Below are 23,368 nucleotides of genomic sequence, written 5' to 3' on the forward strand. Positions count from 1 at the left end.
GGATGAGGCTTCTTAGCGTTTGGGGAATCCAAGGTTTAGGCCTTGGGGTTATGCGTTATGGAGAGATGGATGCTGACAAGTTCTATGCTGGCACGCTTGGGGCTGGGCTGTGGGTGCCCCCTGGCACTGTTTGGGAAAAATCCTGGGTACGCCACTCGAGCCAATTTTATTTTAACGATAATGTTTTATCATGGATTAAGTTCAAATGCTTATGATACTCAAAACTATTTTAGGCTTTGAGCGTAGACGTGATAAGGAACTCAAATTATTGCCATAGAAGTTGCAGGTAACAGATTCCCATGCAGTGATGTGGAATAGGGACCCAGTTCGTTTCGAAGTTGCATGAATGTATTTTTCCCTTTTTGCATCTCAGACTTATGGCTTTTGGCCCAAATACTTAGATGTCAAATGTATGAGCTGTTCCATACGCAGTATTTGGTGGGTTCTGCATCGATATTTGAACACGAAACCGCACTATTTCAATGACGACCTTCTAAGGGATTTAATGATGCGAATACCCCTAGCGAGACGAGTGCAACAGCGTGATAGCCATCTGCAGACACTCAAACGACACCCAGAATTGTAGGCTGGGAACAACATTGTTAAGTGTGATGCCTACAACCTGTCGTATGCATCCAGGAGGTTCGCTATGAAGATTTTTGCTACCGAGACGCTTCTCTCACAAGTGAGCTATATCTGTGGTAGGCCTGTTCATTAACCAGCTTTGCATCTCTTACACCGCTGAAGGTATGATAGCTACGTAGACGGAATAATGACTTAACCCGAAATATCCCAGGCGTTCAGATGAGCCCAAGGGGTGCTGAAGGCGCCACGCTAGGAAAGCTGTCCAGGAAGTGACGTAATGAGTGGGTGCAAGTTGAAGCTGACGGTTTGGATTCCCAGGATTCTAAGATATTCGAATAGCTTCGATTCCTACGAATCCTCGAAATCTGAAAATGGGGGATTCAAACCACAATAGTAAATCAAGGTTCAAATTTTAAAACCACTGCGGAGTCCTGAAACCCGTCATTTGAGTGTGCAAATAAATGCAGTGAAATATCCCCTAGGATAGATTTATATTCAAACAGACTAGATGTGGAATAATATAAGAATAAAGATATCATGCATAAGTTAATGAACATATCATACATGCTGATGATAAAAGTTGCATAAAAGTGATGATTTTGAAAGCACAAATGATGAAGTATGATGCTGATCAAACAAATTAAGAATAATGGCGATCGATAACCAAATAAACACGTATATGGCCCTGAAACCTTTGTGTTTAAGTTCATCCCCGCAGTTTCGTGTTACCAGACCTGACGGTGTCTGTGTTTGTAAAGGGAAGAGAGTGTATTTGACGCCATTACCCCTTCTCCAACGGGTGTTATGTACCGAGGCCCTCCATTACAAGCGTATTGAAGTCCTGAGGCCCAGCTCTAGCGAAGTTAAGGTGGCCAATGGGGAAGCTGCCGCCTGATTGCAAATGAACAAGGGGTGTACTCTTCCATTCAGTTGGACCGTCTCCGGCCTCCCCTCCCCCCCCCCTCCCACCACGACTTCGAGAAGGAGGCATGTGCAAGCCCGTGGGTCGTTGACGCATCTTAAGAGTAGGCTTCACCTTTTTCCACCTCGCACTCCCCAACTCATTTTGCCAAAATACGCCCCTGGCCTGTTGAACCATCTACGTTACGTAACGTGCGAACTAGGTACCTAGGGGAGACGGGTGCAGCACCATGCCTACCCCGCCATGCATGTTGTCATGGATATGAAAACTCCGTATTGAAGAGTAAAAAAAAGTGAAACCACGCAGGCGGCCGCAAATGTCTCTCCCTACGTTTTGGCCGATTTAGAAAGGTATCATTGGTAGAACCGTTGAGCAGTTAGCCAGCAACACGTGGAATCAGTTTGAAGCGGTAATTGTGCCACATGAGAGTGTCAAAACTCGACTGAAAATTCCAAATATATCGTAAACTTTTTCAACCCATTCCAATCTCAAATCCTGATCCCAGTCCAAATGCGCGCACCACAGCATTTGAATCCCAAACTGCCGCGAATCCTCAGCTCTAGTTTACAGCCTTCCAATACCGTAGCAAGACTGTGAATTCACGCGAACACGTAGCTTATTTTAGAAATTGCAGTACGAAAATTGGTTGTCAAACCATACAATGCACCTATTTCCACCATTTGAAGGGATCCGGGGACAGAACAGATGCTCGGAAACTATTTAAAAAGTTAATGGAATAACGGAATAGCTTCTTTAGCTTCCTTCCACTCATTTAGCGATTAAACGACTTAAAGCGAGTTTTTCTCATTCATATGCAGTTTTTAACTGAATTAGCCATTTTGAAGACCTTTCGGTGTTGTTCACAATACTGTCCTTCTTAAGACCTAAGCCTCTCTAGTTTCTGAGCTACAAGCATGCGGAAATAGGGAATTTCTGAGCTACGAGCCTCCGGAATAGGATATCGGGGAGGTTATTTCAAAGCTGCCTTGGTATTCATGACGTAATAATAACGACATCTAAATATCGCCATTCCATCAGCCTTGCAGCGATCAAGGCCTGGAGGTGTTCATATCCGGCATTCGTGAGCACCACTTCCAGATATAATGACCATCGATTGGCAATGTTGTGCAAGGTACGATGACATAATCAAACAATGACGCACCGAGGATCACGTTTACTAAGCAGAAAATTATGCTGTCTAGAGCAGTTTTTTCCACTTAAGAGTACACCAATAGCTAAAACTGAGCTTATTTCATCAGATCTGATGCGTACTCCAATATCTTCAAATGTGAAACTTTCCCCTTAACTTTAGATTGAGTTACCCCACTCAGTTAACGGGATACCTTGAGCGGACGTTTATTTCTCCATTAATAATCCCCACCTTAGTGAGGGTTACGTTCAAGGCACAAGAGTCGCATTCAGTCGCACGTAATCCGCCCAGAAAACATCGCAGCTCTCTCAGAGTCACGTGACACCAGGCTTCGTAAAGCTACGACCATCGCTCTCTGATTTTACAACTTATCAACCATCACAGGCACCGACCAATGCAAATCCGAGACTGAGCTACTCAAAAATGGGCTACTTAAGGCATGCGCACACCATAATCAGATAACGATTGACAATGACATGCAGAAAAGTCGCTCTGGTACGTAAAAACAATGCGAACTGGCTCATTAAATCATCGGCAAATGCAGGTTTTTGTAGTCTAATGCAGTGTAGATTAAGTGAGAGAACATGAGAATCTTTGCAAAGGAGAACGACGTACTTTGGCTTCTTGAGCTTACCAAACGTCAAAAATTGATACACGCACTATCATCGCTCCAATAGACTATCGCTTCCTTCCTTCCGTCTTCCTGTCGCACATCAGTGTATGAGCCTCCTGAGAATCACGAGCCAGGCGTTCTGCTTTGTCCCATCGCGTCCGCTTGTGGGGACCCCTATACAAACTGTCTTGGCTTTCAAGCAGCATTCTAATCCAAATTCTTTCGCTAATCCAAGCTCACCAACCTAGCACTATTCCTACAGAGCAATGACGAAGAACTTGTTCCGACAAGCTATTCCCGGTGTTGTCGCCTTATCCATGGCAATGCAAATCCCTAGGCAATATTGGTCATATTTATAATGAAGGGAAATTAGGATAGCATATGATGTAAGCACACATGACCATGCAACACTGCCAACTCACACATTTTCCAATAGACTAGTGAGTTTCTAAAATTCAGTTTTATAAGTACAAACAAATGAAAGGCGTGGTGACAGGTAACCACGGTGCACCACCCCTAGCTAGAGCAATTATGCACTGCCTTGAGCCATCTTTTCTAACCAAAAGTTACCTAAAATCAAACTTGTACATGGGACACATCGATGATATCTTGCATTTGCAGCAATGAGATCAGCCCACTGCAAGATTCTTTTGCAAAAGCAATCAACGCCAGTATTTCTTTCAAATGACCAAATACGTATACCGTTAAGAATTCGTCGATTTCATCTAATGCAATGACCAGGCCTTGCCACACCCGTACCCGGACAGTTTTCAAGCCATGTCATTTGCGAATTAGCGTGAGACTGCCACATGAGTAAAACTCTGTCTACAAAACTCTCATGACAGACGAACTTCCCAGTGCTGTTGTGTTGGGAAGTTCATTTTTGCGGGTTCCCAGGCGTGTCGGGCTTTATTAGATTAGGCTTTAGTATCATCTTTATGAGGATAATTGATAACCCTCACGTGTTAACATCTTCCTCGTCACACGCCGCCCGCCGCGACATCCTGGGCACTGAAACTTGCCGCGTCATGGCAAGCTCCTCATGTGTAGAAACCCTCGTGACAAATATCTTTGCGGCCACTTCGGTGGCAAACCGTCTAGCTTCGGACACCATGCATTCTCAGTCAGTATCAGTCTCAAATGAATTCCTGAGATGTCTCACAAGCCGGATGGAGTATGACAAATGACGCTGCACCTGAGAAGGGAGCAGATACCATCCGATAGCCGACCTGTTGGCCATTACTATTCCGGGAATGTCCCAGCGCCGACGGGCGCCTGTGACGTGTCCGGGTCGATGTCGTTCGACGTCTGGCGGACATGGGACGTGAATTATGCCCGGCTCCCTCCCGGACCTGCACTACCTAATGTATGCGCATGGGATGCACGGACGCTCCCGGGCCGCAAACTACCGATTTACAAAACACAGATGGAATGTAAATGGTTCAGACTGAGCCGTGGCAGAGCTGGAGGGCCCTGGCGGGCATGGCGGCGTCGCGTAAGAAAGAAGGAGGGATCCGAATGGGCGTTGAGCTGAGTAGTTCGATTTGGGGTTTGATTCTCCTCGGCGCCCGCCTTTCCTGCTTAGGATGGAGTCAGGCGATGCATATAGGCTCAGCAACTGAGCGCGTCGTAAAGCAACAATGAAGAGACAAATGATGTCCTGAGCAGTGAGCATGCCTACGCACAGAAGCTCAGCATCTAAGGTGGTGTCGAAAAGGGAGATTGAAGCCTAGCAGTAACCGTAAGGTGAGGACGCCCACTGGCGCGGCTTCCTGCCAAGTGACTGTGCAGTACTGCGCTTCACCATCACACCACCTATGCATGAAAATGTAACAACCCACCGAAGTACAGTTGCATGTGGGCTCCCGCTGCCGGGGTCAACAGTAACGATATGAGTCTGGTCTTATGTATGGGATGTCATGTGAAGTCCGTAAACACGCGACTTTTATAGATGAGGCACACGCATTCTCAGTTTCAGGGGTGTGGTCTTGAAAAATGAGTTGGTGGGAGTGTGCAGTGAAAAGTGACACAACCTCACCCCAAACTGAGAAAACACATGTCCTTCCTCCGATGTGAGTTTACGCCGACCGAGAGCACGTATTGCTCGACTGATTATTTTCGGTCACACGCATTTACCATCCATGACGGAATGAGATGGAGGAAGCAGTGCGTGGTTGTGTGTAACGGACTGTGTAACGGACATTTTCCATTCATTATAAAACGTTGGGTGCTTCAGCGGTTTTATCACGTTTAAAACTATCATTATTTACACCCGTGCAAACGGACTTAGAATCCACAGACCAAGCATTTCATGCTGAATTACTTACTAACGCACCACTCAAAGCACTCAACGGAAGAGCCGTTGCACGTGCCCACGTCGCGGTCACTGCTAGGCTTGAATCTCGCTTTTAGGCGCCATCATGACGTACTGAGCTCCTGCGCTTAGACATGCCTAACACTCAACGGCAGCCATAAGTATGCACGTTTCAATTTAGACAAGGATATTTCACATGGACGTGGAGTGGTCTGAGGCGGTCGTGACGCGACTGGGATGCATGGGAGGGTTCTGTTCAAGCTCATCATTTTCTCAGCAAATACATAAAATGGTTTCGTAGGTTGAACACATACGAGCCATGGCCGCTTCGCCCCTTCTAAGCCACCATGGCAGAGGCTGGACCGGCGAGCGGGTTGAAAGACCGGCGTATTATTCAGGCTCTGCCACATGTGTTCAGCTCTGAGGCATGCTCTTGAAAGCAACGAAGACATGCTTCTCCAGCCACCGCGCTAGGGGAGGACACAGTTTGAACTTTACACTTGCCGAAATCTGCATGAGGGCTTACAACCCACGTGCAAAGAACGCTAGGACAATCGGCGGATGAAAAAGAAGACCCTTGACGAGCCGGAAATCAGCCTCACTAGCGTAGGGCTAGCTCAGGTACAGATCCGTCTTCCATGCACCGCATACCCCCACCAGCTTCTTACTGTACACGATGGCATGGAAAATGCTGCACTTTGCATATTAAAAATGTGTCACGAACGTGAGTTTTTTCCGCACCGTTGCAGGGGGTTCACGCATACTAAGGGAGACTACCACTCATCTGAGTAAGCTCGACTTCGAAATGGCCGAGGATTTGAGCTTGAAAATGTGACCGCCCTAGTCGTCCGACTCAGCCTCCCCGTCCCCAAGGTCGCTTGAGGCCGCTACGCCCTCAGGGTGGGAGGCGGAAGAAGCCACAGAGACCATGTACCGCGCGTTCATGCGCATGCCCAGGAAATGGACTCCTGCCGGCGTTTGTATTCTGTAGGAGGAGGCTGGACAGGTTACATGGAATCATAAGAGAATGCGACCACATGGCCGCGGCTACCTGCACGTGGGTGCCTAGCCAGCACACGGATAATATCTCACGGTTGGAGGAGTGACTGATGCTTCATGATACTAGTTCTACCCCTTTTGGTGAAGAACAAACAGTTCACAAGAAATACGTCTTGCCCACATGTAACTATGCCTTGCGTAAATATAGATATGCATACCTGTATGTACGATCGGTGTGGACCCACTCATAGTTCTTCAGCCTGCTCAGATTTATAGGAAATAAGGATCTAGCACGACAACTAGACTTATAAGAATGCAATACCATACAAGAAGAGTATTTTTGCACAGTCACGTGTCATTGTTATGAAACGTATATAAATCAGCAACTCCCACATTGGCTGATACTCAGTTGTCCATAACTGAAATGTGATGCATTTTTGAAGCAGTGGTTTCGAGTTCACGAACTGCGTCTCTCTCGCTCAAATTCTCAAAGCTCTGCAGCCTGCTTGGAGGTGCAGACGGGTGACAGCCATCTACTTATATTAATGCGCGCCTGAAGTCCAAAGAACACTGTACATGAATTGTCACACCAAATTGCGCTAAAACCAGAAAGTGCTTCTATCCGTTAATCATGTATGGCATTTGAATACATTTTGGTATGCTTTGATGAAGAGACCAGTTGGAAGTGTGGCAATTCGGTGCAATATCCTTCAAACAAACAAAAAACAACACTTGAACAGCTGGTTATGTCAAACAACCGCACTAGTCACAAAAAAATGATCACACCCGCAGCGAAAGAATAGACAAGGGTGAGAAGTTTGACGTGCATCTAGGTGTCATATCCGTTTTTTTCGAAAAATCAAACCGTAGTAACTGTTGTGAAACTGTAGTTACCCCATCTTGCTAAGTCAGCAAGAGTAACGCTACTAAATGATGTATGAAAGAAATGAAGGTGGCTGCACAGCATGACGTTTGTCGAAGCAGGGCGTATGCAGGATTTCACAAAAGGGGGAGTAGGATATAGGCATGTCTGAAATTTCACCGAAAACCGGGTTTAGTGTACCGCAGGCGAACGCATTTTCTGTCACATCTTAAATCAGCCTGTTTTTTTCTCGATCTTGTAATTTTTACACGCCTACTTGGAGTTTTTAAGTCAAACGTTGAGTCAAGCCATACTCATCTATGCTTTGAATTTGAAAACGGAGGGGGGGGGGGGTACAATGTGTCATAGGTTACCATGTACGTGCTCCTCCGTGCGGAAGTCACGTCGGACGGGATGAAACATGAAAAATGCGAAATCTGAGCCGCCCTCTATAACGAGGCTGCTCTACACCGCGGCCGATCTGCCAGTGCATGGTAGGTGGCAGCACATGCGAGACTCACCGCACCTCTCGCCTTACTCGTGTGATTTGCGGAAAGGCAGAATACTTTTCGAACGCATACATGAGCGTATATGAAATGGTAGAAAGGAGATATTTTGATCGCTAAGGCTTGAATTACGTAGCCATCCTTAGTGGAATGAATTTTGAAATGCTTCGAATCACTGTTGCTAAAAGTCAACAGCTATTGGCAACCACCGAATATGGGGCTTACTATATGGGGCTATAAGACTGAGGCTTTCTTAAAAGGCTGGTATATTATTTTAGCACATTGGGATTATAATTTATTACGCATTGTACATTCATGTGTTGGATGAGTTAAGCCAGGCCCAGCACGTGATCATGCGATCACGTGCTAATCATGATGATGAGCCCTGTCTGGAAACCCTGGGTCCAAGAATATATATATATATATATATATATATATATATATATATATATATATATATTCTTGCTGACGTCGTATAGCTAATAGCTCCTAGTGCGTTTTGCGTAGCGGCCATTTACATCAGGCCTTATAGGCATTTTCACTTGCATCTCTCCACTCAACGACTGATTCAAAACTTTTAGAAGCTGGTGAAAGCTGACAGCTGTTCAGCCACTTCGAGATGGCATCACCAGCGCAGTGTCACGAAGATCTAAGAGTGCAGGTATCCTGCGGGCGTTTCCTTTCTGCTACTCGATGAGCTCCAGAGTTCTCCTGGCGCGAGTGGGTCTGGCTGCGGCGTCAGCCGACCATGCTGCCCGCGTAGGTCTCCCGGACAGGTAAGGTCTGCCTGGAGCCGCAGGCTCATGGTCGTGTCCACTATGTGTGTGCAAGCGGCCAGGGTGGCCGGCCGCGAGCAGATGACAGTGACGCATCCAGCAAGGAGTGGGGGAGCCATGCACGGGCGCAGCGCTCGGTTGCCGGCTGATGCGACCGGTGGTAGTCAAGGGACGTTTCGTGTGTACTTAAGTGCGAAGGTCGGGAGTTTCGTTTAGGTCTGCCACTGTCGTGCTTGAGAAATTTTGTTTCAGTGGAAAGTAGCCAGTAATTTTGGCTGACCCACTCTGGCACGTCTTGCAATACATCGGCCGAGTTCCGAAACCGCCTTGGATTTTGATGTAGGTCAGGCAGTTTACCCAGGCTAGGCGTCCAGCACCAAGTGCGTGCCTAGTATCTTGCTCAAGGGGTGAGCAACTGACACATTTTATCGGATGTCCTTCGAATTGGGACCAAATTCCTGCGAAAGAGCAAACAATTCTGTACGCACCTCTAAGCTCTGGAAAAGAGGAGGGGAGGCAGCACTACCCCTCAGCCATCCCTTTGGCTACAGCCTCAAAGTGGCGTTGCCGACCGCAATTAAAACACTTGAAAGAGGTTCGAAGTAGTTCATGTTCTCTGAGACCGACACAATTTCATTTTCGAAAAGGTGCAACATCAGCGTCTCCAAGAGCGACAGGACCTTTCACCCCATCATCTTTGGTAACCAATTCCAGTTGCACATAGTCACATCGCTCTTCAGATCCTTTAAAAGTGCTTGACCTTTAGCCAACCCCACCCGACCTCGGCTGTTACAGTCTGGCCGCCCCATCTCCTGGTCAGTGTGGACTCCCACTGCACGAGCCTGCTAGTCGAAACAGTCGATGACGTAGTCCCAGTTGCAGGAGCTGATGCGTTTGTCCCACCCGGTGCCGGCCGGACAGGCGCGCGTCGTGGCCTTGCCGTCGAGGCAGCTGAAGTACCACCGGCAGCTGTACGGGTCGGCGTACAGGCCGTTCCTCCGCGGACAGGAGACTGCAACGAACGGTCCGATCACTGAGCTTGCAAGACGTGAGCGTGCCTGTCTGTTGGCGCGGACGGTGGCCAGTATGGTCAATGCACGTGCATAACACGGCGCAAAAGACCGCCGCAATGTCACGTGGGATGCTGCTGAGCTTTCAGATATTGAAAGAGTGGCATTAGCGCGGCCACAGAGTTCTTTCAATTCCATGTCACAGGTCGAATGTCTATGGCACGCATGCATACGCTTGAGTTTGAACATGGTCAAGGGCTATGTACTGTTTTCACATATTTTCCGACCGGGACATGCATTTTTTGCTCTCCAACAAAGTAACGTAGCTGTTAAGACGCGTGACTGGCATCTCTCGTTCACCAAAAGGCGGTCTTTAGACGCATTATTAATGCCATTCGAAAAGAGTTTTCTTGTGTCAAGATGCGCAGATCCTAGATGTCGATTCCAGATTTCTGAATCCAGATTCCAAGTTGTCCGGAATCATACATCAATTTCGGTCTTGCCATCACGAGGGTCATCTAGGTTGTGTGATCTAATCATAATGCGGTCGAAGAATTAATCATTAACCAGGACAGGTTTCAAATGTTGTTCCTAGATCATCCACGCCCATTTTTGCGATGGTAAATATATTTTGCAAAGTTAATTTTCAGTCCTTGCAAAGGCAAGCTAATCTATCTTATTTCCCTAAAAATAGTCCTAAAAGTACTCAAAAGTATCAAAATTTCATATCTTTGCAACATCTTTGTTGTCGTAAGTGCCACTCTACGGGCTACCAGGTCAATACTGCACATAAAATGCAGTCAGTCCCTTATGTCTCAGTCATCTTTTTAATCAAGGAAGGTATTGCAAACAGCACGCTAACTGGAAGCCCACCACACAGCCGTTAGGCTCAAGGTCGGTACAGTAAACTCGACATTGAGATAATATCTATCCCTGGTCCTGATGCTGCGGTCATTGTCACTTTAAATTTGTTTGAGCCATCGTTGTTAAGTGATCACATCGCGCCGCTTGGGCGAATCGGTCTCGCATCGCACGGAGTTCCTTAGAAATCACACAGGATCTAGATGCTCCACTTTCCTGAAACCCTGAGGGCAATTTTGATTTGCTCTGTCGTATGATTTCAGCCGTCCAAGATTTTACGTGCATTGGCTGAAGGATCTTCTGAGAATCGCTAGCGAACTTCAGCCCATACAAACGAGCTTCCAGGATCCGATATCCATTTCTTAAACTTGGTCGAAAGATCCTTTGGGATGCATGATCAGCGTTTGGTTCCACGAGCACGACTATTAAATCGACGCATGCAAACGCTGATGTCACTGACGCTGCATACGCAACTAAACGGAGAAGACAACTGCTATTTTTGCCCTTTTGAGCGGCAACGACCAACATTTGTTAACTAGTTACTTCCACCCAAGAAGGTTAAAGTCTAACATGACGCACGCAACACTCAAAAGGCCAGGCCAGCGTCCGGCCAAGCCTGGTGCTGTGCCTCACATAGTTTTGTCGGTCTCCTGGTGGTGCTGGTGGCGGCCGTGGTCCGGGCCCGGCAGCCGGTCACGTCTGACCGACACGTGCCGGACCAGCGACTGAAGGCAGTGCCCGCTGGGCAGCGGCTCTTCTTCGGCGCCGCGCAGACGTAGAAGCTGGTGCAGTCCTCCGGGTCCGCGAACGTGCCCTCAGAGGGACAGGTGACTGCGGTGCAGGGCTCGGGGTCAGAGACAGTGGCCCAGGGCTCGAGGTCAGAGACAGTGGCCCAGGGCTCGAGGTCAGAGACAGTGGCCCAGGGCTTGGAGTCAGAGACAGTGGAGCAGGGCTCGAGGTCAGAGACAGTGGAGCAGGGCTCGGGGTCAGAGACAGTGGAGCAGGGCTCGGGGTCAGAGACAGTGGTGCAGGGCTCGGGGTCAGAGACAGTGGCCCAGGGCTCGAGGTCAGAGACAGTGGAGCAGGGCTCGGGGTCAGAGACAGTGGTGCAGGGCTCGGGGTCAGAGACTGTGGTGCAGGGCTCGGGGTCAGAGACAGTGGTGCAGGGCTCGGGGTCAGAGACAGTGGAGCAGGGCTCGGGGTCAGAGACAGTGGAGCAGGGCTCGGGGTCAGAGACAGTGGAGCAGGGCTCGGAGTCAGAGACAGTGGAGCAGGGCTCGGAGTCAGAGACAGTGGTGCAGGGCTCGGGGTCAGAGACAGTGGAGCAGGGCTCGGGGTCAGAGACAGTGGAGCAGGGCTCGGGGTCAGAGACAGTGGTGCAGGGCTCGGGGTCAGAGACAGTGGAGCAGGGCTCGGAGTCAGAGACAGTGGAGCAGGGCTCGGGGTCAGAGACAGTGGAGCAGGGCTCGGAGTCAGAGACAGTGGAGCAGGGCTCGGGGTCAGAGACAGGGGAGCAGGGCTCGGGGTCAGAGACAGTGGTGCAGGGCTCGGGTGTCAGAGACAGTGGAGCCAGGGCTCGGGGTCAGAGACAGTGGTGCAGGGCTCGGGTCAGAGACAGTGGTGCAGGGCTCGGGGTCAGAGACAGTGGCCCAGGCTCGAGGTCAGGAACAGTGGCGCAGGGCTCGGGGTCAGAGACAGTGGTGCAGGGCTCGGGGTCAGAGACCGTGGTGCAGGGCTCGGGGTCAGGGACAGTGGAGCAGGGCTCGGTCAGAGACAGTGGATGCAGTGGCTCGAGGGTCAGAGACAGGTGCAGGGCTCGGGGTCAGGACAGTGGATGCAGTGCTCCGGGGTCAGAAGGGACAGTGGCCCGAGGGCTCGAGGTCAGAGACAGTGGCCCAGGGCTCGGGGTCGAGACAGTGGAGCAGGGCTCGGAGTCCAGAGACAGTGGAGCAGGGCTCGGGGTCAGGGACAGTGGAGCAGCTGGCTCGTGAGTCAGAGACAGTGGCGCAGGGCTCGGGGTCAGAGACAGTGGAGCAGGGCTCGGGGTCAGAGACAGTGGTGCAGGGCTCGGGGTCAGAGACAGTGGAGCAGGGCTCGAGGTCAGAGACAGTGGCGCAGGGCTCGGGGTCAGAGACAGTGGTGCAGGGCTCGGGGTCAGAGACAGTGGTGCAGGGCTCGGGGTCAGAGACAGTGGAGCAGGGCTCGGGGTCAGAGACAGTGGCGCAGGGCTCGGGGTCAGAGACAGTGGAGCAGGGCTCGGGGTCAGAGACAGTGGTGCAGGGCTCGGGGTCAGAGACAGTGGAGCAGGGCTCGGGGTCAGAGACAGTGGTGCAGGGCTCGGGGTCAGAGACAGTGGCGCAGGGCTCGGGGTCAGGGACAGTAGCGCAGGGCTCAGGGTCAGAGACTGTGGAGCAGCGCTCGGCGTCAGAGATGGTGGAGCAGGGCTCGGGGTCAGAGATGGCGGTGCAGGGCTCAGGGTCAGAGACAATATAGCGGGGCTCGGGGTCAGAGATGGTGGCACATGGCTAAGGGTCAGAGACGGCGGCGCAAGGATCGGGGCCAGGAACAGAGGCGTATGGCTCGGGGTCGGAGACTACAGCGCATGGCTCGGGGTCAAAGACAGCGCGCAGGGCTGGGAGTTCAAGACAGTGGCGCATGACTCAGTGTCAGGAACAGCGGCGCAGGGCTCGGGGTACGAGACTGTAGCTCAGAGATCGCGTTCGAAAGTGCGGGCTAGGGCGCGGGAACACAACACCGGGCTAATTATTGACGCGTAAAACTGCTGGTACAATTGAGAATGTCGCCAGCCCCGGTGAGCACCAGGACCACTTAAAGGTTCCTATGACTGAGCCCAGATCTTTCAGTCATTGTCCCAAGGCCCTTAATACTCAGACACAGGTGCCCTCGCAATACGATTGGTCGGAATCATGCATACCGGCTAGGATGTGGATCCATACCGTGCACAATATCCGCAGCACGGGAATCGTTCAAATGCATCTGCTGGATCCCGTGACGAAAAGACCTCAGACTGCAGACCTTTGTGCTACCTTGGTCTTGCTGCTTACGACATTGTGTTCAAGCTGGTATGCAAGAGCACACAATATATACGCGACGCAGGAGTGCCGCCGCTACTTACAGGTGGCGGTAGGTCGGGCGGTGGTGACGGGTTTGGAGGTGGTGACCGGCCGGCCGGTGACACCGCTCGTCGTGCCTTCGCCGGCGGTATCCAGGTTGGCGTTGATCGCCGCCAGCAGCGGCCATCGTCCTCCGCCGCACACGCCTCTGCCGTCACGGCAAAACAAGCACGGACCGTTGCGATCAAGAGGAGCCAATGTTTGCTGGCAGGCGCAACGTAGAGCAATATCGTAGGATATTCAAACATTCTAGAACACGAATTTGGATACCTTTTCGGCATACGCTCAGTATTAGAATGCTAAGGAGAACTATTGTAATGATGGTTATCGCACCAACGAGAGCCGTTACATTTCCAATGCCAATTTTTTGCCTACAGATTTCAAAATGAAATTCGATGCCATGCCATGACCGCCTTGTTGACCTATATGCACATGCCTGCTTGCGGATTGAAGCATCAGATGAATGTGTAAAAGGTGTGAGGCCAAATCTACTGCTTGACTTTCCGCTGTAAATGACCTTTATGTAAAATAGTTGAGGGGCGGTAATCGCGTTGCTTACTGTGACGGAACAACAATTTCATTTGTTACACAACGTGTTTGCCTGTGATGCAGATTTTCAGTGGATTAGTTGGACATCGCTGACTTGCTGTTATTTGTCCCGAACGATGATATTTAAGAGACACACTGTGAATACCTTTGTGCCAATTTTTACCGTGTTTACCGCATGCACCCGCCCAATAATCACCTGCACCTGCCCGTAATATCACCACCTATTCGAGATCACAACACATGACACAATAAACACAACACGTAACAGGCCACGACTATAAACAATGACGACGCTGGCTTGTGCGGAACCCTGTCCACTTCCACGGTCACTTGTCGAGCTCCGTGCAATCCACCGCTCTCGTTTGGCCGCTGCCCGCTCGGACTGCCCGTGACTCGGGCAGTCCGAGTCAGCCTGTGAATCGAGCTGTTCGAGTCAGCCCATGACTCGAGCCGTCCGAGCTAGCCCGTGACTCGAGCCGCCCGAGTCAGCTCTTGACTCGACCCATCTGGGTCAGCCCTTGACTCGAGCCGTCCGAGTCAGCCGTGACTCCGACCGTTCGCCGACTCACCTGACGTCCTCCGAGCCGACGTCCCAGACCATGACGCCGCCGAGCCCGCGTCCCACGGCGTAGCGGGTCTTCTCCGCGGCCATGTCCGGGTCGTCGTAGCCGACCCACTGCTCGCCGGAGTAGGCGTACGGGCCGATCTTGGCACTCGGGTCCTGCGGCAAACAGGCGCGGATGGGGAGGTCAGACGGCCAGTTGCGGGTGCTGGGCAGGGTCTGGTGAGCGCGGGTCACAGCATTGCCGTGCATAGAGGGTGATGGTTCCCCATTTCAGCGGCCAAAACGGGCAGTTTGATTGGGAGGTCAGTTGTATTAGTTGTATAGTTGTATTGATAGTTAGTAGATTAGTTGGCGAGGGAGATGTAATTGGGAGATGGTAAGTTTAATTTAACTTTGTGTATTTTCTGTGCGTTCCATTTAAAGAAGACTATCAACAGTTGCCAGTTACAATAATACAATAGACTTGTCATATGATCATGAGCTATCATGATGCAGTGCCGACAGCCCAAACAACAAAAAAGTCCTATTATTACTGCTAACATCAACAACGCGGATTGTTAATTGAAACACTGTTTCTACTAATTACACAAATTATGATATAAACTGTAATGCTGCTATCGGCGTGGTGCTTTCGCACCCTATCTGCGCCTCACCGGTACTGAGGTCCAGCCGTCGGCGACCTTCTCGCAGATCTCCAGGTAGGTGAGCGTGCCGGCCTCGCCGCTGTAGGGGCCAGCCCGACCGCTGCCGGCCGCCGTCGCTGGCGGCCGCTTGCTCGGCCCCGGCACGCGCCACGAGCGGCCGTACGCCGGCACGCCCAGCGCCAGTTTGGCCGCCGGCGCGCCGCGCTGCAGCCAGTGCTCCACGGTGCTGCGCACGTCCAGGCCGCGGCCAGCGTCGGAGGCGCGCGGCCGCAGCGGCGCGTGGTGGTCGGCCGTACCCCACTCCCAGCTGCCGTGCAGGTCGTACGCCATTACGTGGATCATGTCGATGTCGGCGGCGATGGCCGGCACGTCGAAGCCCGCGTCGATCTTATCGCGCGTGGCCGGCGTCGCCGTGGAGAGCCACATGCCGTGCGGCCGGAAGGCCCGCTTCAGCTCGGCGACGAGCTGTGCGAAGTACGGCCGGTCAGGCGGCCGTCGGGTACTCGTAGTCCAGGTCCAGGCCGTCGAACCCGTGCTCGCGGAGGAAGGCGACGGCGCGCCGCACGAAGCGCGCTCGCTTGGACGCGCTGGAGAGCATGCTGGAGTACTTGGGTCCCGAGTCGTTGTAGCCACCGAGCGCCAGCAGCGTCCGCAGACGCGAGTTGCGCTTCTTCATCGCCACGAACTTCTCATAGCCCTGCCGGGATGGATGGGTGGTGCGTCGTCCCAAGTGTGTGGCTGCGTGATCATTGAGGCGGCCAAGTTCGTTATTGATGGCAGGCATTGATGGTTGATATAAAATTTTGACTGCAGATACAGCAGGTAGCAACAGGCACAGTGCCAGCACTATGTATACACAATTTATTGCAATGGGCCAGCGAGGCGTGGTGGGGTATCAATATATAAAGCAAAGAACCAATTACGTGGCCATTAAAGGTGATCGAGTCGAATTTGAACTGTAACATTAGGTGTAATAATGGTAAATGCAAAGTTTTACCCACACCCAAAAATTTATATAATTCGTTTTTTCATACCTTCCACCAGCAGGTTGTAGGGCACAGAACAATAATTACCCCCAAGTCAACTTCAGGTTTGGTCAAACATAGTGAAATTCAGCGAGGAACAGGCCGTATCGGACCTTCTTGTCGATGTCCAGGCTGGTGTCGAAAGGCTTCATGGTCAGCGTGTTCTCGTCCAGTGTTGCGAAGGCGTAGATGTAGATGGAGCATTTACTGGGATCTAGGTCATCTACAGTGACTTTGCCGTTTCCTGTTGGCGGAGCGCGATTTCAGACCTCGGCAAAACATCACAACATTTCGCCAACTTGACACAAACAGGCACACGAAGCCAATTTACTTCCGAAGCTCAACGTTTCCGGCCCTACGCAGGAACGTAACCAGTAAACACACATCAAAAGCACTGAAGTCCGAATCTGCTTTCAGGGTTGCTGTGTTGCCAAAACACGTAGATGGGCGATGCTGCCCAAGAGTTACTAGTGTTCAGCTCCAGATCTGCTGGCCGATGCTTTACTTACTTTCGTGCCTTCATGCAGAGCGTGCAAAAGGCGACAAATGGTACTACCTGTTCACTGCAATGCGCAATGTTACTGATTCGATTACGCGCTGCAGTTTAAGATGTTACCCGACATAGGCTAGGCTCGTGACCGGAAAGGTTCAGAAGCAGAGGTCAGAATGTAAACGGCCGTGTCAAGCTTTTGTGGCGGAACAGATGCGTGAGATGAGGTGTAACATGGAAAAAGTTTGCGACGGATATGGTTTCTATGTAAAGACATCTGTAACGGATAGGGTGTGGAGACCGAGACCAATTTCCAAGTGTTAGGTGTGAAACCTTATAGCGAGCTCCTTATGCCAGGAGCAAAGCTATTGTTTATTAACCGCATTAACAACTTTCTAACGTGGCCATTTTCCTTGTTACTTGTTCATTCCTTGCACCGCAATATATCTGCGAAGTTGTGTTTTTTAATGAGACCTAAGGGATGAGACAAAGTGTCACAGTCATACTTGAAAAAATCAAATAATACATCACAGTTATCTCCGATTGTAGCACAAATTAAGTCGGAATCGTTTTGATTGGGCTAACAGCTTCAAGCCAGATAATTCTCTCGGATTTCCCAACTTGGAGCGGCGCCTCTGCAGCCGAGCGGACGAGCGGACGAGCGGACGCGTCCTCTAGCTCCGTCAGGTCACCCGCCACTCACCGGTCCTGTATGAGGTCCAGGAGGCCCAGTAGCAGATGACCTCGGTGGCCAGGGCGCCCCCGAGCAGACCCAGCAGGACGGCGGCGGCTCCCAGGCACCGCATCGTGTCCTCTCCGGCGGGCTGTGACGCTGCGGGCGCCGGCGCGTCGCTTTTATGGTCCCCCTCCCCGGCGGAGCGCCGCAGGCGTACAGAGGCGCCGCACATTTGGGGCGCAGCCCGATTGACCTCGGCTCAAAGGCCGCCGGAGGTGGCGTGCTTGCTCGGCTGAGACGTGCGGTGGAGAGGACCCCGAAACACAGGGATCGTGGTCACCGCGGTTACCTCCAGGGCCGTTGGAGGTCGCCGACGTGGCGTACGATTCGAGCAGATCGCAGATGATTCGAATTAGTGGTCTTCACGGGCACATGTACCGGAACCATCCATTACCAACAGGCCGTCGCCTTACCCACCCGCTACCCAGTTCTGATCAGCTTGCAACAACCCATTACCCACCAGTTTTCATTCTTGTTCGGGCATTTTAGTTCTAAATTGTGCGAGAGTTTAAGGAATACTTACAACCAAACTACGTTTTTGCGTTGTCAGTAGTAGAAAGAGTGAATGGAGTCAATTATGACTAAACTAAACACAAACAGTAAAATTGTGAAGCAGTTTTTTAAGTTTTATCCTAGATTTCATGCACCCATACCCACATCTATACCCGTAGTTTTTCTGAAGCCTATACTCAGTCCGTCACGTGACCCATCCTTTGTGGGCACTCATTGCTTACCTAACCCATGAAGCCCTCAATTTCAATTGCACCAGAAGCATATGGACGGTAGTAGCTAGTATGTTCACGTATTCGTCTCCGTGAAAGGTGAGGAAAGCCGTCATACACGCCTACGCATTGAATCTACGCATATAGGCATACTTGTCGGGGGTGTCGAAAGTGTAGTGGTTAAGCTGGGTGTCGGGAAAATCAGGGGTGCGAGGCTTGATTCCTCGCGGTGCTCGCCTTCTCCTGCCAGGTTGAGAGGCAGACGAACGCCATAGCCTCAGCAGCATAGCCTCGGCATAGCCTCGGCAGCAGCCCAGCGCGTCGTTATGTCTCAATGGCACGCATGCGCATCGAAGATGTTTATCAGCGACTGATTCAATGACAGTTCATTATCTGATGGGTACATTTCAACAGTGCACCTCTATAGATTTTGATGAAACAGCGTGCAAGGGGAAATGTGGCCGTACAGCCGGTCCGGCAAGTTTCGGTGCGATCCGTGCATTGGGTCACAGACCGCGGCTTGACAGAATTTGCGAAGCTGTACAGAATTTTGCGACCACCGCAGTGGAAATTGTGATAAGATCAATGAACTGTTGCATGTAGACCATATCTGGTGAATGGGCACATCGGGCGCACCTTTGTGCGAAGCTCGCACAGCAAAGGCTGTGCAACTTTTCTGTCCTCATCTGCGATTTTTATTACGGCCCTTTCATAACTTGCTTCAGCACTAGCTTTGTCTTGGCTTACCATCCATTTCCACAGACCTCTTCTTCATCACAACCCACTTCCCTCTGTTCTTCTGGTCTTCAATCTGTTCTGACGTGTCTTGCCTCACATGTATTCAATCTGTCTTGATGCGTCCTGTCTTACATGTCATCAATTTGTCCTGATGTATCCTGTCTCACATGTATTCAATCTGTCTTGATGTGCCCTGTCTCACATGTCATCAATCTGTTCTGATGTGTCCTGTCTCACATCTCTTCAATCTGTTCAGTTCTGAAGTGTGTTGGGCGGGTTTTCATCTCGCGGCACGTAAGGACAATGCAGATCCGAGCAACTGCCGAGTGCTTCGGGCATGACGGGCAGATGCCAGATCTGGTCAAAACATCCTGGCGATATCTGGTGATGAATGGTAGAGATCTTTCATAAAGCATTTCTTCTGATAAGCTTTCTTCTCCACCATTGTCTTGCTGGGGATCAGCAGTGACGGTGGAAGACTCTAAAGGCTGTCTTGACTCGTCGCTGACCACACCATTATTTTTCGACGAAAGCAGGATCGCGAACAATCCATTCAAGAGTTTATTGGCATTGCTTGGAGTCTTCACATTGTCTGAAATATGGTGCCGAACAGCTCCAAGTTGTGTGAATGGCCGAATTAAAGCAACCCTCGTCGTCAGTTATAAACCTGATGTCCTGCTGTAGTCCCTGAAAAGTCCGGTTTGGGTTATATACGTGGGATCTGGCTCACTTGTCTCACTCTGGGAAGTGCTGGGGGTCTTCTGCTCCTTTCAGAAATTTTTGCTTACCCTATTTGATGACTAGCAACATATCGCCGACTAATTCGATATTTTCTGTCCGCCTGGGAGTGCTCACTCCCACCTTGGTCACATTTGCCCACGGTCGCTTACCAAAGAACATGTTCGTGGGAATTCGGTTGCGGGCAACTTTTTGTTTCGTGCTGTTTCGTGGTTCTACGCCAATTATCACACAACGAACAGTTCTTCAGCTCACTTCCATTTCCAAGGAAAAAGGAGCAGCGTATGCCTTTCCGATGTACTTTAAATGATCGTAAAAGGTTGCAATGCTTGCAGATACATATGCATCTTTGAACAATCCATGACTAACATATCAAAATAAAATGTAATAAGTCATAAACATAAACGCGCTTTTTCTACAAGACTTCTAACGAGACCGAAATAAGGGTGGCATGCGTTCCTTCCTTATAGCAATGCACTTGCGAACTTTGCCTCTTTTTATAACTGATCCCTTATCTAGGTAATGTGGAGTGATATGACGTTCCCGAACAATTCATTGCAGAGTTAAATTATGATATCTTGTACGAATGTCAGATTACATCTGACATCAGCGTACGGCTCACTAGTGGTGGCCCAATCGTGAGATCTCACCGAATTTGTTCAACAAAAGTACCGACCAGGTTTTGAAACCAGCACGTTCTCAAATGGCTCGTTTTGACGTAAGAGAAGTTTCAGATCTTAACGGGTTTGTATCGTTCTGCTGTGAACAAAGGTCATGGACACTGGTACAGCGCCCGTCGTAATTACGGCTGGACAGAAGTAAAAAAAAATGCTTGGTCTGCCACATACAATATAAAATGCCTGGCCTGACAAGTTGTGGATCGACCGAGGGTGCTTGATGCTGACAGCGCCATTAGTATGTACATTGGCATCATGCAGAGCAAGGCGGGCTTTGAGGAACACTGTATTTAAATATCATTCATTGCAACCTGGCCTAAGTAAGTAAGCTTTGTTACTGCTGCATACCTATTAACAGTGATACATACAGGCTATAGGAGTCTCAGTGATAGTACAGTAATCTCAGGTGTGATTGTACATAGTTGCGTACATACGAACACGCCAGACGGGGACTATAGCCGAAAATTTTTTCATATGTGATATGGGAACCTGTTTTGTCGCGTCTCAGAAAGGAATGCCACCGAACCTGTTCAAAATTTATTAAGCTTTCTGTGGAAAGAGATCTGAAACCTAAACTGCTTGCACACTTATGATCTTGGTCATAACCACTTGCTCATGATCATTGCTCATAACCAAACCCCAAATTTGTCAACATTTCTGTCTCAACACGCGCCCGGATGGCCGGTTGAATTTCCTTTGCTTGTAGGGGTATCTTAGATCCAAAAAACTAAGAGGTCAACATTCACGTAATTCACAGGATGTGTTGGCATCATTTACGTAAACTCACTTGTGTCAAAATTTGGGATTCCTACGTCATGAACTTTCGCTCAAATAAGGTCAAAAATGTCCACCTTCAGATTGATGTCCAAAGTGCCTATAGACCTTCTCAAGCAACCGCCGCGAACCGAGACACCTGTTCTAAGCAAAACGTCACTGGCGCTCATTCAAGATCGATGGCCTTGGTTGACCTTTCGAAGGTCATGGGGACCAAATTCATACCAGAATGTTTCGATTTCTGCATTTGAATAAGCGTCAAAGATTACGCAAGGCGGCAATGCCGCTAAAAATGAATTGTTGACCAGGGTCATTGTAAGTCAGTGACCTACTCTGATCTTTAAAAGTCCGTGGACAATTCAAGATGTGGTTCTTGCTACCAACAAATTAGAAATGATCACCAGAAGCTACACCATAAGGCAAGTTCAAGAGTTATAAAAACAGACATGGTTTTGACCTTGGTCTGAGCTTCATACTTGACCCTAGGTCAATGAATATGTTAACGTAATTGTTGGATTGCGTAAGAAACTCTCTCAGAGATGTATGGCTTCGTCTAACTCCGTTGTTGCATCAGATTGGATGCTTCCTTAGAAATGGTTTTTGCTGAATTTATGGCCTGATTTTGACCTGCCGTAGGTCAATGACCTTGCAGAGTACGTCTAATTTTGTCAAACAAACGATCCGCTGCTCAATTGTCTCCAATTATGCGACATTTGGCGCGGCTATGCCGCGCCGTAGCACCGCACCAGCGGGTGTTTAAATTTTTTAAATCCTTGCAAGGCATTTTTATCCTAACATCTACCATGCAAGTTATGTCTTTAAAAAATGACCTATAAACACTTTTTGAAATGTTTTAGAGAGTTGCAATCCTCCGTGAAAACGGCTTTTCTTTGTGGGTGAGTTTCGGCTAAATATTTCTAGCAGAGATTTAAACATGTTTGCAAAGGCTATATGTTGATAACATTGCGGTTTGTTGGCTACAAGCATGATACAGGCTTGTGAGATAATGCTAGATCTCATCCTACTGTAACTTTCCGAAACTTTTCTTAGGGATTCTATAGCATGTTTGACGCAAACGACAAAACAGGCTCCTTTATCCTGGCTGCGTCCCTAAATAGGCTCCTTTATCCTGAGGCGTGTTTCACTCAGGCTCAGTATACCGTTAACTATGATCAGCACAGATAAATGTTACTGACTTTCGACGAAGTAGCACCGCAATCCCTTGATGAATTGAGGACTAAAAGGCTAAGGGACGGTGACACAGAACTGTGTACAGTGAGCACGTCCTAGCAGTACAGTGAGCACGTCCAGATCTGCACTCCTTCGGGTGCAGATCTGGAGGCGTTCTGTCATGTCCCTGTAGAAGCTGCGGTATCCTTCCCATGAATGCGGACAATGGACCACGTATTTTGTAAAGGAAAAAAAACATCATAAGTTAAGCTTACGTTGCAGACTTTGAGACAAAACTCTATCCGTTAAAATTCCTCAAATGAATTTCAAAATCTCAGAGTGCAGAATCAGTTCCTCTTGATGATTTCAGATTAAATCAACTCCACGGAAATAAGGTGAACAATGCCATGGTCTTCTGAGAAAGAAAGGCATTCCAATGTTTCTAGGAGTCCAAAATAGTTAAAGATCTCGTAACCGCGTTGAGCCGTCACGGTGGTTATTCCATTTAGAATGGATAGTGAGTTCCAAGATCTCCAGAGCTCTGGCGCAATGAGGCTCCCAGTACAGTCAAGGGACCTCTAGCCTCTCTGCACCTTCGGGCCACGAGACGTCCTGAGACTTACAAGATGATCAGGGTGTTTCAAATGTTTTTACACTTCTTTCAAAAGAATGCTGTGTTTGGGCTTTTGAAGCAGTAAGGTTCCTGCGCTGTTCCGTTGTTCGCGAGCCAAGTCGCATAGAGAAGATCAATTAAGAGAAGAGGTAGCGGGCTGGCTTTACATGGCAGCGTGTCGAGCGAAAATGCGCA

The 23,368-nt window shown here is 49.7% G+C and overlaps 2 protein-coding genes across 2 annotated transcripts; both read right to left on the minus strand.

The window, feature by feature from the left end:
- Window positions 1-9,319: 9,319 nt before the first annotated feature.
- LOC119091484 (putative chitinase 10) lies at window positions 9,320-15,916 on the minus strand. The gene is made up of 6 exons (XM_037214284.1): window positions 15,824-15,916; window positions 15,500-15,625; window positions 14,851-15,002; window positions 13,735-13,880; window positions 11,232-11,429; window positions 9,320-9,739 (listed from the first exon to the last, which is right to left on the minus strand). The coding sequence occupies exons 1-6, from the start codon at window positions 15,914-15,916 to the stop codon at window positions 9,573-9,575; spliced, it is 882 nt and encodes a 293-aa protein (XP_037070179.1). The 3' UTR covers window positions 9,320-9,572.
- LOC119092607 (acidic mammalian chitinase) lies at window positions 15,706-17,824 on the minus strand. The gene is made up of 3 exons (XM_037215562.1): window positions 17,709-17,824; window positions 16,629-16,759; window positions 15,706-16,187 (listed from the first exon to the last, which is right to left on the minus strand). The coding sequence occupies exons 1-3, from the start codon at window positions 17,809-17,811 to the stop codon at window positions 15,975-15,977; spliced, it is 447 nt and encodes a 148-aa protein (XP_037071457.1). The 5' UTR covers window positions 17,812-17,824; the 3' UTR covers window positions 15,706-15,974.
- Window positions 17,825-23,368: the final 5,544 nt, after the last annotated feature.

Source organism: Pollicipes pollicipes, unplaced genomic scaffold (assembly GCF_011947565.3).
Source record: "Pollicipes pollicipes isolate AB1234 unplaced genomic scaffold, Ppol_2.1 Scaffold_3447;HRSCAF=4054_pilon_pilon_pilon, whole genome shotgun sequence".
NCBI lineage: Eukaryota > Metazoa > Arthropoda > Thecostraca > Pollicipedomorpha > Pollicipedidae > Pollicipes > Pollicipes pollicipes.

Excerpts from the sequence above, each read along its gene's own strand:
- LOC119091484 (XM_037214284.1), bottom strand. The coding sequence starts at position 15,916 with ATGTGGCTCTCCACGGCGACGCCGGCCACGCGCGATAAGATCGACGCG. Across the intron at positions 15,626-15,823 it reads CCGACATCGACATGATCCAC|CCGAGCAAGCGGCCGCCAGC; the intron begins GTAATGGCGTAC and ends CGCGTGCCGGGG. Across the intron at positions 9,740-11,231 it reads CAGGAGACCGACAAAACTAT|TCTCCTGTCCGCGGAGGAAC; the intron begins GTGAGGCACAGC and ends CGTTCGTTGCAG.
- LOC119092607 (XM_037215562.1), bottom strand. The coding sequence starts at position 17,811 with ATGCGGTGCCTGGGAGCCGCCGCCGTCCTGCTGGGTCTGCTCGGGGGC. Across the intron at positions 16,760-17,708 it reads CTGGACCTCATACAGGACCG|GAAACGGCAAAGTCACTGTA; the intron begins GTGAGTGGCGGG and ends CTCCGCCAACAG. Across the intron at positions 16,188-16,628 it reads GCCTGGACATCGACAAGAAG|GGCTATGAGAAGTTCGTGGC; the intron begins GTCCGATACGGC and ends CCATCCCGGCAG.